Consider the following 12,827-nt stretch of genomic DNA (forward strand, 5'->3'; position numbering starts at 1 on the left):
AGTCTGTGTGTGCTCAGCTCAGAATTTTCTCATCACGGCCAAGAAGTCTTTATGGATCACTCACCTGTCAAAGTATAGGCCTACCAACAAGCAGACTATTTGTTCTGTTAACTCGTTACGTTTTAAACCGAGGCGAATGTTGACTAGTTTTAGTGAGATAAAGTTATTTTATAGTTAAAATATAACGACAAATAATCTCTTAGCCAGTGTACTTTTATTTTGAAATCTGAAAAGCCGAAAATCCGGAAGTGCATGAATGCGCATGTGTGCTCATCTGCTTGGAGAACAGAAGATGGGCAGTCAAAATACATTAGGAATATTTGCAGTTTTTGTCTTGTTACTTTATCTGTCAACCGCCCAAAGTAACGATGTGGAGGTATGATTTATTTTTCTTTTCCGGAGTAGTGTGACATTGCATGCATTCCTTACCTAGGGTCTATGGACAGTGGCACAATGTAGCTAACTTACATTAGCCAGTTGTCTTCCTGGTTAACTAATGTCAGCTCGACTGACTGTTTTTGATAAATGTTCATCAAATTTGATCAGACATATTGGATGACCGGTCAGTTTGTAATGCGGAGTTAAGTTCAAGTCCAGAGATTCATCTATGTGATTTTCATAAACTCATTTAGCAACCGTGTTTGTTTGGTAAGAGTGCTGACAGCATCTGTGAAAGACAGCACCTGCCTGTTCTTTTGGGCGTTAGCATATGATATCGATCTTATTCATGAAATTCAAACAATCTTGAAATAGCGTCGGATCCCATGGATTATAAGTAGCCTAACTGAAATCACCCACGGAAGCGAAAATACATAGTGCGGTCAGATGAGATTCATTTAGGATGTTCTGTAGACATTTACAAACTAGGCCTATTCAGTGCTGCACCAATAAGATTGTCACAAAGAAATATGCACGTCTAAATGATCCTGTGACCCCTCCCACTTAGCTATTACTTTTCATAATACTTTGCAATTTTGACCATTCCACACATTTACAGGTGTGTACACACACGCGCACACACACACACACACACACACACACACATAACACACACACACACATCCAATTACAGGTTTGCATATGCTTAAATTTTAGGAGTGGCATGTCTAAAACTTTGTTCTTGTTCTCATTTTTACCTTGTTTTGTTTTCACATTCATTCCTTTAAACTGTGAACTCATGTTCAGGTATTTCTACAAGCGGTCAAATAATGAATGTCAACAAAACTGTAGTAGCCTAGCCATAATGATCCATAATTTAAGCCAGTGGTAGTCCATGACTTGAAGGACACATGCTAAGGCAATATATTTGTGTGTGTCACTTGCATACTCGAAGAGATCACATAATTATTGTACTCTTCTATAGCTCTGCGTTTCACAAGCACTAGCCTATTTTCAATTATCAAACCATAATTTCTCTGTCAGAATATGCACCAAGTCTTTCACTGATAATAGCATGCCTTAATAAAAGAACAGAAGCCAGTGGTAAACATTATTGAGATGCCACAGCTGTCCTTACATGTAATGCATTATTACACACAATATATAAATGTAATATTCATATTAAGTGGAGATTATGGGGACTTTCAGCACAGTTTTCCCACAAATAAATATGTTGTATAACTTTTGCAGCTGAAATTGTGTAGGATTATTATAGCTACCGTATGTAAAGTCAACCTTTTCCTTTGTTCTTACTCAGGGAAGAGCCCGTCAGTTCTTCAGCAGTGGCCACACTAATAATTGGGCAGTGCTGGTGAGTACAAATACAGAAAAAGTTTTGTTTTCACCTTTAAAAAATAAAATAAAGAAATTGTGTGAGATTGTCTGATTATTTGTATGTTTGATGTTAATGAGTAGTGAGTATCATTTGTTGTGTTCTCTCCTCTAGGTGTGCACGTCCAGGTTCTGGTTTAACTACAGACATGTCGCCAACACTCTTTCCGTCTACAGAAGTGTGAAAAGGCTTGGAATCCCAGACAGGTAAAGCCACGTATCTTATATTGAGATTTTCAGGCAGTTTGATTGGAAGTATGTTAAAGATTTAGCACAAGAAATATATAACATACAATTCATCCCTATTCCTGTTGCCTGTGATAAAACCTGTAGTTACCAGAATGACTGCTTCTCAATAGAAATTATGAAATAAATGAACATATTATTATTTGTATTATTAGTAGTTTATTGTATTGCCTAGCTCCTAGCATCAACTTAATAGTTGAGCAACTGAAATTAGAGATGTAGTAACTAGACCATACATTTCATTTGAAGGTGCACTATGCAAGATTTTCACCTTTTACGAAGCCAATTTGATGGTATACGAATTTGTAATAGGCGAATTGTTTACGTAGCGTTGCTTTACGGCATAGACGTAGCAAATCGCTACTGAGAAAACCAGCCATGCAACCTCAAGAATGGCGGCCTGACATATCTCGTGAGAATCGTGAAACATTGCATTGTCCGTAGATATAGCTCTTTGGAGATGTTTTTGTTAATCCTTCTCCTGTTGTTAATCCTTCACCTCCACAACAAAAGCAAATACTTAAAGCTGTATAGTGTACTTTTAATCAACACTAGAACCTGAACTGAGAGCAGGCATCTAGTGTCATGCCATCACACCGATATTTCTTTTATGCACTAGGAGGCAATTAATCACAAGGTGTTTTAAATAAAATCCACTTGACATTTCCGTTCCATCCTGTAACCGGTTGAATATTAATGTATCTCCTGCTTTATCCATTCCACATGCCATATGACACAAGTCATTAAGTCATATCAAGTTGTTGGAGATGTTTTGACCACATCACAGGCATCTTAAAATGACTCCTCCTGCATGATGAGTCTAGTTTGAAGCTATTCTTGCCACTGTTTCCTCAGTCACATTGTTCTGATGCTGGCGGATGACATGGCCTGTAACCATAGAAACCCCAAACCAGCGACTGTGTTCAGCCACAAAAACATGGAATTGAATGTGTATGGTGACGACGTGGAGGTGGATTATCGAGGATATGAGGTAAGACGTGTGTGTGTGTGTGTGTGTGTGTGTGTGTGTGTGTGTGTGTGTGTGTGTGTGTGTGTGTGTGTGTGTGTGTGTGTGTGTGTGTGTGTGTGTGTGTGTGTGTGTGTGTGTGTGTGTGTGTGTGTGTGTGTGTGTGTGTGTGTGTGTGTGTGTGTGTGTGTGTGTGTGTGTGTTGTTGGGTCATTGTAGGTGAAAAGTTAATCTAAAGACACTCACACCCTGTAGGTTTATTTTTCCTGTAGAGGGAGCAAGTGTGGCTGTGTTCTCCTTTTTATTGTTGTCATCACTGACAACACTGTAGCATTTTTAAGCATATTGTTTGTAGATTTATGTTTACAAGTACAGTAAGTTTCTGCAATTTGCAAACATAATTTCTTGTTAATGCAGCTGTCTCCAACCGTCTCCAAGTCTTGCAATTCTAATGTAATACACTTTGAATGAATATGTAGGCCTATATAATAAATGAAGTGCCATATTTGAATGGAAGGTAGAAGTATGGTAATGCAGTCGTTGGTGCCTCTCAATATTGTAAATCATATGGTAGTCATTCATGTATTTGGTCATTTTTTCAGGTGACTGTAGAAAATTTCCTGAGAGTTTTGACAGGAAGGCTGCCCCCAAGCACTCCTCGGTCGAAGCGTCTGCTGTCAGATGACCACAGCAACATCCTGATATATTTGACTGGTAATAATCACAGCCGACTAATACAGATAGCACCTATATAGCTGGCCGTTGTCCCTTTATTTGCGCAATATTTCATGTTTATTGTATGTCTTAGATGTTTCTATGTGTTTGTGTGTGTGTGTGTGTGTGTGAGTGTGGGATTGTGTACAGTATGTATGTGTATATATATGCATATGTATGTGTATATACAGTGAGGAGAAAATGTATTTGATACCATGCTAAAGTTGCCTAAAAAGAGGAATATAAAATCGTCATTTGACAATTGATCTTAATGTCTTAATTTCAAAAATTGAGTAAAAATAAAACCGCTAAGTACGCCAATTTTCTTTGTGATGGAAGAATGTTTCGTAAATAAATAAATGTTCTTCCTAAATGCTAGGGGGAAGTAAGTATTTGACCCCCAATGTAACCCTATGGGAATTCAACACATAGGGTTAACATAGGGGCGGGCAGATTTTTATTTTTTAAGGCCAGCTATTTTATGGATTCAGGATATTATGCATCCTGATAAAGTTCCCTTGGCCGTTGGAATTAAGATAGCCCCACATCATTACATACCCTTTACCATAGCTAGAGATTGGCATGGTGCTTTTTCCAGTAGGCCTATTAGCCTGTTTGATGCTCATTGAGCTCAATGCAAATCAAACAGGCTAATAGGCCTACTGGAAAAAGCACCATGCCAATCTCTAGCTATGGTGAAGGGTATGTGATGATGTGGGGCTATTTTAATTTCAAAGGCCAAGGGAAATTTATCGGGATGCATAATATCCTAGATCCATGAAATAGCTGGCCTTTAAAAATAAAAATCTGCCTGCCCCTATGTTAACCCTATGTGTTAAATTCCCATAGGGTTACATAGGGGGTCAAATACTTCCTTCCCCTAGCATTTAAGGAAAACATTTATCTATTTACGATACATTCTTCAATCACAAAGAAAATTGGTGTCCTTGGCGGTTTGATTTGTACTAATTTTTTGAGTTAAGGCATTAAGATCAATTGTCAAATGATGATTTTATATTCCTGTTTTAGCAGGGTATCAAATACATGTGCTCCTCACTGTATATGCATATGTATGTATATTGTGTATATTATAGTTTTTATATGTTTTTTATACCCTAAATTGTGCTTTCTTAATTATGTTGAAGGGAGAACAAGGAGCATGAAAATTCATTCTCTGTATCGCAGAAAGTGACAATAAAACAGACTTTGAAGTTAGTCACTAACCTTGCCTTTGTTGTGATCTTATTCTTTTTAAGGTCATGGGGGAAATGGATTTTTGAAGTTTCAGGACTCTGAGGAGATCAGTAATGTGGAACTGGCTGATGCTTTTGAGCAGATGTGGCAAAAACGACGGTACAATTGTCAACCTTTTTCTTTTCTCTCTCTCTGCTATTCATTTTCATTTGAATTCAAGCTGAATGCAAATTTAATTCAAATGAAATGTCATCCATCATCCCTTTTAGACTCACACCTACATAGCTGCAAAGGAATAATTATCTGTGGCTATGAAGTGGACTTGGCTAGTTCTGTGTGCTGTGTGTGTTGACATTTTGGCTAATTTGATACCAATTTTGTAACCAAGTAATTTGTCACCCAAGTGTCTTGACAGTTACCTTTTTATTGTTCATGGCAGGTTGCTTATGGTAGAGTCTGAGCAGATGACAGAATGGAGATTTTACTTTTTAATATTCATTGGAAGCATGTAGATCACCTGAATGCACTTACCAATAACCAGCCTGTTGTATGACTGAAATGTATTTATAGCCATGTAATGTTCTCAAAGGGTGTCATAATACTCTTTGATCAGGAATAGAAAGATGTTTTAGTGGTATGATGGTGTTTCAGTTCGGCTTTTCTGGTCATTCATCGAGGAAGTGTGTTTTTGTTTGTGTGTGTGTGTGTGTGTTTCCTCTTTAGGTATCACGAGCTGCTCTTCATCATAGACACCTGCCAGGGGGCCTCCATGTATGAGCGGTTTTACTCCCCCAATATCATGGCCCTGGCCAGCAGCCAGGTCGGAGAGGACTCTCTCTCGGTAAGAACCTAGTTTTAGTTTGGCCAAAACCTTTAAAGTCCTTGTAAACCAGAAATAAATATCATTTGAGATCACAGAAGAACACAGAGTCATTAACCATTTAGAAAAATAAGAATGAATGAAAGCATTGACAAGTATGTTAAATCAGTCATGGAACTTTGGCTTGAATATTCTGTTCTCTAACTGTGAATGCTGAAGCCACACCTCATTATTGTCCTACCACAGAATGCCAGCCTTTTCCTGAAACTTCCGATTCTTATTAACTGAGATTCTAATGAACTAATTGGTGGAAACACACTTCTCAAATTTAAGAATCAGCTGCCAACCATGCATTTTCACTCCAAAGTACGCGGGTACAATTTTTTACTTGAAACTACGCAAAAACTAGCAAACATTCAACTTCTTCGGAAAGCTCCCTGGAGCATGTGAATTAGAATCTCCCGCAGATCTACTTCATGGGAGGTCGAGAGAATAAGAAATAGTGACAAGTGAGAATTATAGATAGAGCATAGTGATTCGTGAGAGATAAATCGGGGAGAAATAGTGAAGATCAGTCTGACTTCTGGTATTGATTTTATTGATGGTTTGGATGGTCCTTGTTGTTGTCAGCCATGTCTGCTGCTGTGTCTTCCCACCCGAAACCTCCTCCTGAGGACAGAGCCTTTGTGGTTCTCTCTAGCACTCCAGAAACAGGCCTCCCGCTCAGCCTCCTCCTTCCTGTTTCCAGCCTCTGGCCTCAACGCTGTCTCGTTCTCTTCCTTTTAATTCATCCCTCTGAAGCTAAACAAATTGGGGGAGCATTTCATTAAAATGAACTGCTGAACCATTTTGATGTTTTAATGTGAGCTCACTTTTTACAAAGCTCATTGCTCAAGTTGGGTTTTGGTGATGCAAGGCTGCTTCTTTCACTCAGTGTGAGTAGATGTATCCTACTCAACCAAGTCCACTTTATACAGGAGACTGTTTTCAGCTTTTACATCATGTTCTCGTTCATTTCTCTCTGATACTTCCAACTCTTTGTACAACAATGTGCCCAGATCATCCAGGACATTTAAGACATCTTGAGGGATCTCCATGGGCTTAATGAATTCCTCTTCGTAAACTTTGTTGTACAGTTCAGTTTTGCTGTGATTTACCTGTTTCAGCTCCTTTATTAGGAGCTTTTGTAGTTTCTTTTTGGTCTTTTTTTCGTTTTTCTTTTTAGTCTTATCCACATCCTCATCAATGTTAACTCCCAAAGCCTCCAGTTCTCTTTTTAGTTCCTCCAGTCCGTATTTTTTGACGTGTCTCTTAATTGTTTTGCCTTCATCCTACGGTGCTGCCAGGCAGCAGGCTAAGAACCAGCAGAACCACATTCAAATCAGATTGCCAGAAATCACAGTTCGAACTTAACTTAGATTATCAAAAAATCTTAAACCAGCCAACTTCTACACAAACTCAAGCAAAAGGGAACAAAAAAATCCAGTTTATCCTTTATGTTCTATGGCATCAGGATGTTGCCAAGCCACTTTTGTGATCCTAACGGAATGATTTAGTACAGACCAGAGCCCTTTAACGTAGGTACAAATCAGTGGCCTCCTTCAACATCATGCAGTGCTGTGCAGATCTGGCTGAAGGTGATAAATGTTTGCATTGTAAGATGGTAATGAAGTGACTATTAGAATGATAACAATCATTTTGTACTTTCCTTCACTTTCGTCCTGTTCTGTGTAGCACCAGCCTGACCTGGCTATTGGAGTTCACCTGATGGACAGGTACACCTTTTACCTGCTGGAGTTCCTGGAGGACATACACCCATCCAGTCAGTCCAACATGAATGACCTGGTAAGGCAGTTCTCTCTCTCTCTCTCTCTCTCTCTCTCTCTCTCTCTCTCTCTCTCTGTGAGAGTTTTTATATCAGGTGTGGGTCTGTGTGTAATAACTGCTTCCATTGACAGGATCCTGTGGAGGTCAGAAGAAAAATGGGGATGTTTTATGAGTTCTATGACTGTCCTAGTTTTCCTCTTCCCCTTCCTCTTGACGTAGCTGTAGGTCTCCTACATACATGGATGAAATGAAAGATGAAAGTCCAAGGACTTGCGACGGCCACCTCTCTGGACATGTCACTTGAAAGAGAATGGCTGATCTCGTTATAAGGTCACAGGCCTTTGAAGCGCAAGGGAGGCGTGTCTTTGGCGGACGTGTGTGTGTGTGTGTGTGTGTGTGTGTGTGTGTGTGTGTGTGTGTGTGTGTGTGTGTGTGTGTGTGTGTGTGTGTGTGTGTGTGTGTGTGTGTGTGTGTGTGTGTGTGTGTGTGTGTGTGTGTGTGTGTGTGTGTGTGTGTGTGTGTGTGTGTGTGTGTGTGTGTGTGTGTGTGTGTGAGCCCTCTGAGAGAGTACGACTCACCCCTGTCAATATATTGGCTGTGGGATTTAGACCATCTGTCCACCCACCACCCCCCTTAGCCTATTGTGTGTGCCGTGCATATCCACAGGGGGAACATCAGACACCCAGTGCCTGGCTGCTTTTTGGCAGATTGCTGCACGCAGGCCCCACTACCTCTATCCACTCTGTGTGGATGAGCGTCGATATTATGGATTTCCTCCTGAGACAGAAGAGATTTGTGTTCAGACAGTCATATCAAGAGAATCTTCCTGCTTTGTTCCCACATTTGTGTTTTGGGATGTCACTTTTAAGTATCCTTTCATCACTTCCTTGTTAAAGGCGGCATTAATTGCTATTGAGCCGAGCAGCTTGGCATCAGTCCCGGCGGGCCAGCCACTCATGGATTGTTTTGAGGATTTTGAGGACTAGTACTTCTAGGAGCTCCAAGGACTCCTTTTAAAAGTCCACTTTAAAGGCACAATATGTTGTTTTTTTCCGATTCGTCCCCATTTTCTGAAGCATCTTTTGTGGTTAGCTAGATTTTAATAACATTCTCAAATTAAGGTTGATGGCATATTTCATTTGGAGGACCAATGAGCTCAACTTTTTTACCACACGGTGCACAACCTATTCACTATAAAGTTTTGGGATTCAAAATAGGAAAACATTGTTTTGAAGATACTGTTTGTTTTGTTTCAGTTTAAAGCATCCAAAAATTGCTTAGAAATAGCAACACAATAGGATGAAACTCTGCTCTGTGTTGTCCAGATATCCACTGAAGTTAGTGTACAAACACTCGCGCCAGACTCACAACTCTTTTGTGATACTCAGGCAGTGCTGTACCTTGTGTGGCTGCTGTACTCCAATGCAAGGCAGTGGAAGAGTGCAGCGTGGCTATCGAATTCCCCGTAGCTTTTTTATCCATGCTGTGGCCAAATCTGTCGCTGTAATGCATCTTTTAGAAAGCTGACTTGATTTTATCAGTGACAACTGTGCTGTTGTTTGCCAAGGCAGTCTGTTGACTGATACTGCTTGTCTGCCTGTTGATGGATACTTCTAATTTATTCATTTTGGATGGAAACTAGAGCCCGGTGTGCCGATATTTTCGGCCGGTGTTAGAATCGTTGTTGATCTGTCAGTATCAACGTTTATAACGGCCGATAATTATTTCAAAATTAAGTAAAGGAAAGCCAAATACTGATCCTTAGTCACTAATAGAAACTGCACTCTCAAGGGCACCAGCACTTGCCACATACATCGGTGCTGAAATGTTTAACTGATCAGCATTAGGTAAACAATGGATTTTCTTGAGCGACACAGACAAAAGTAGAACTGAATTGGTGATGGACATGGCGGCAGTGGCAGAGTTCAGCGCTGGTGTGCGGGCTGGAACAGTGGAATCTAATGTAATCAAGTGTCGGAAGTGGAGTGCGCCACACTCAAGTCGGAGCCTGTGTGCAGAGGCCTGAAGTCTATACAAACCCTGCAGTTACAGCGCATGCCATTAGGCATAGAAATCTGTGTTATTTTAGCAGTGACTTCGGACTTAAAAAAAATCTTTTTTAGAAAGTGTGTACTTATGTACTCTCGTTTACTAACACGATACTAACAAACCTGTGGTCATCATAATTTCTGACCGTGACTAATGGTTTCATCTTGAAAATGATTGTGTCTGAAAGAGAGAGGTGACATATCGTGTTGTCAAATACCATATCATATTTTGTCCATGTCGCCCATCCCTAGCAGAAGTGCGATGATGTTGTTGATTATGTTGAAGTGCCAATGTAATGTGTCCACTCATGGATAGGATGTGATCAGAGTTCTGTGGCTTCTGTGGCTTTCTGTTCATTTGTCCCGGAACACGAATGCCAAGCAACTCCTTTGTCTTACTCAGTCAACACGAGGAGAATGTTAATAGTCCAAATTGAATTGTGAAGATGACATTTTAATTGCTAATGCGTCCCCTTCATTAGCATCATTACTGGTGTGTAGAAGACTGGCAGCTGCTGATGCTACCTGCGGAGGGGTTCGGGGCAGGATGGGTGTGGGTGGGCGGGTGGGTGGGTGCATCTGCGCTAAATTCGGCCTCAGCATATCTCTTTCGCCTCTTCGTGGTAACGTGACCGTTTATAGTACCAGAAATGTGTTCACTTTTATTTCAACAGAACACAGAGGTAGATGCCATCTAAAGAATGTCCCTTAATTAGCAGAGGGAGGTGATTAATATAAAGTAGAGAGGCTGCAGGTCTAGTCTAATGAGTAGAATGTCCCTCTGTTTCATTCACATTTCACAATGAATGCCTTTCATTTTTTAGGTGATGTGATCTGGTGTTTCTCTTTGTGCTTGTCTTCACAGTTCAAAGTGTGTCCCAAGAGCCAGTGTGTGTCCACTCCAGGTCATCGCACTGACCTGTTCCAAAGGGACCCGGGCAGCGTGCTTATCACTGACTTTTTCGGCAGTGTCCGCAAGGTGGAGATCACTACAGCAACTATTAATTTGACAGCTCCTGCAGCCCCTGTTCCGGAGGAGAAGGAAGCAAGGTATGCTATTTTTCTCACACTAAGGAGTTTTACTTTTCTGCCTGTTTGGTAAGTGTATGAAGGGAAATGGTATTTAGTGAAAGTCTGAGAAATGTTTGGCTTACTTTAACAGGACTGCGGAGAACCAAATCTCATGATATCCTAAAAACAAATCCCTGAGATTTCTCAGTGTCAACATGGAACGGTATCTGAACTCTCCAGATGTGAATACTTTCTGAAACAAAGCAAATTATAGTTAGGAGTGAAAAAAGAGACGAGACTAAGGCACTCTGTTTTAGAGTGCCTTAGTCTCTTTTTTGATTCTTGATGAACCTACAACAACTAAAGAGCACCCGTTTTATTTTTAACACTAAAGGAACCTTGCAGTGCCTCTCGTCCTCCTTTTTTCATATATAGTTAGGAGTAGTTTGCGGAATGCTGTCTGAATCTGAATGCTATCTGCTTTTACTTAGGAACCATGTAATTTATTGTGATGCTCAGTGCATTGTTGTTTGGATATTCTGTATAATATTACCAGCCGAATGTACAGCACAGCATCCGCCAAATGGCACCCCTGGTGGAGTCGAGTAAAAATGTATCTTAGTCTCATAATGAAAGCAATTAGTAAACATACAACCGTGAAGGGAGCAATATAATGAATTAAACAACTTATTGCCATGCCTATATTCAATGTTTTTAAAGCCTCTCTTTAACAATAACATACTGTAGCTCTTATGACATGCCATAAAGTTGGGATTTGAGAGCATCATCATCTTTCCAGAATCTTTCCAGATTGGAAACTGTACTCCTGCCCCATGCCGGATAAGCAATTGTGAGTGGCTCCTGGGTTTTTGGTGATCCAGAAATTGGCATCAATGGGACCCTCTCCAGAGCGACTTGCATAGCAAACTCAAACTTGCCATCAGGTTCCTCTGTGTTCCCCCAGGCTACCGTTTATGTGTTGCGCTAGACATGTGGTTCGATTGCTTGATCTGCTACATGCTCCAGTCATGACCCACTCTCAGTTTCAGACAGACATATCCTGATTTAATGGCCTGGTGTTTTATGGAGACCATGATGCTATGCACCCTAATAAGTTTCCCAGGGCCTTTGGAATAAAAACAGGCCCACATCATCGTAGACTTTCCATCACACTTGTCAGTAGGCATGGGGTTCTTTTCTGTATAGTCATGTCTTCTGAATAATCTGCGAGCATGTGGGGCACCTCTGAATTGTGTATTGGCTAGAATTTCCCACGTTGAAGAATGTCACTTTATTTTTATACCTTTGTGAAACAGGAATGAGTTACTGCATGAAAATGTATAGGCACTCTGGCTAAATGGATAAAATCTTTAGTTGCACTTTGTTTTTAGATGGTCTTGTGAGAGTCAGTGTGAGTGTCAATAAGGTAGGTATTATTGAATAATATGTGCTCCCCTTTAAAGTTGGATTTTTCACCTTTGTTTCCTTCGTGTAATGATCTCTGTAATAAGAATGTACGGTAGGCTAAAGCAATAGGTTGTACTGATGACGCGACATAAGGAATGTTGATTTGTGGAACTCAACATTGAAGGCCTGCTTAGAGGGCCAATCAGTGTTAACATCTGCAGTCTGACTCTGACGCAAGCAATGGCAGGCCACCATTCCAACGCTAAATCTGAGTATCTACTGGAAAATTGGAGCCTTTGTGTCTGAAATTGGCAGTCTGGAGAAGAAAAGGACTAAGTAGCCTTGTGTGTGGGGAGGAAAAAGCTGGAGTGAAGTTGCAGTCAGTGGGAGAATGGCGGGTGTGAATTTCTCTGATTGATCTTAAGTGAGAATTTGCTTATAGCCAGAGACTTTCTTTGTGACACCAAGACATTTCTCATAGATTTTTTTTTTTTTATCATACATGGTTTTAAATGCCCTTGAGATTTAACTCCTAGCAGGTAACCAGCCGGGCATCGTAAAGTGCAGAACAAGTCTTCCTTAGTCACACCGCTTTGGGGTTTTAGGCTGCTTAAACATTTCATTTTCACAATATTGAATTCACAATCTTGGCTCAGTCTTCTAAACATAATTTGAGTTGATGTTAAGCCTTTGAATGGTTGAAAGGATTGAATGCATCCGTAATCAAGGCAGAGAACAGTGAAATATATCCTTGAGGCGATTTCAGTGCCTGACCACTAGATGGAGTAAACAGATCTTGTTTTGTCTGGTAGGACGGTCAGTG

The 12,827-nt window shown here is 40.4% G+C and overlaps 1 protein-coding gene across 1 annotated transcript in view; it reads left to right on the top strand.

The window, feature by feature from the left end:
• Positions 1–245: 245 nt before the first annotated feature.
• The window catches only part of pigk (phosphatidylinositol glycan anchor biosynthesis, class K), a 30,617-nt gene continuing 18,035 nt past the window's right edge, over positions 246–12,827 (top strand). The window contains exons 1-9 of the mRNA XM_062527500.1: positions 246–376; positions 1,697–1,750; positions 1,886–1,977; positions 2,872–3,007; positions 3,586–3,697; positions 4,954–5,050; positions 5,615–5,732; positions 7,446–7,556; positions 10,452–10,636. Coding sequence (XP_062383484.1) covers positions 257–376; positions 1,697–1,750; positions 1,886–1,977; positions 2,872–3,007; positions 3,586–3,697; positions 4,954–5,050; positions 5,615–5,732; positions 7,446–7,556; positions 10,452–10,636 — 1,025 coding nt within the window. The 5' untranslated portion in view covers positions 246–256. The remainder of the gene's footprint in view (positions 377–1,696; positions 1,751–1,885; positions 1,978–2,871; positions 3,008–3,585; positions 3,698–4,953; positions 5,051–5,614; positions 5,733–7,445; positions 7,557–10,451; positions 10,637–12,827) is intronic.

This window comes from Sardina pilchardus, chromosome 2 (assembly GCF_963854185.1).
Source record: "Sardina pilchardus chromosome 2, fSarPil1.1, whole genome shotgun sequence".
Classification (NCBI taxonomy): Eukaryota; Metazoa; Chordata; class Actinopteri; order Clupeiformes; family Clupeidae; genus Sardina; species Sardina pilchardus.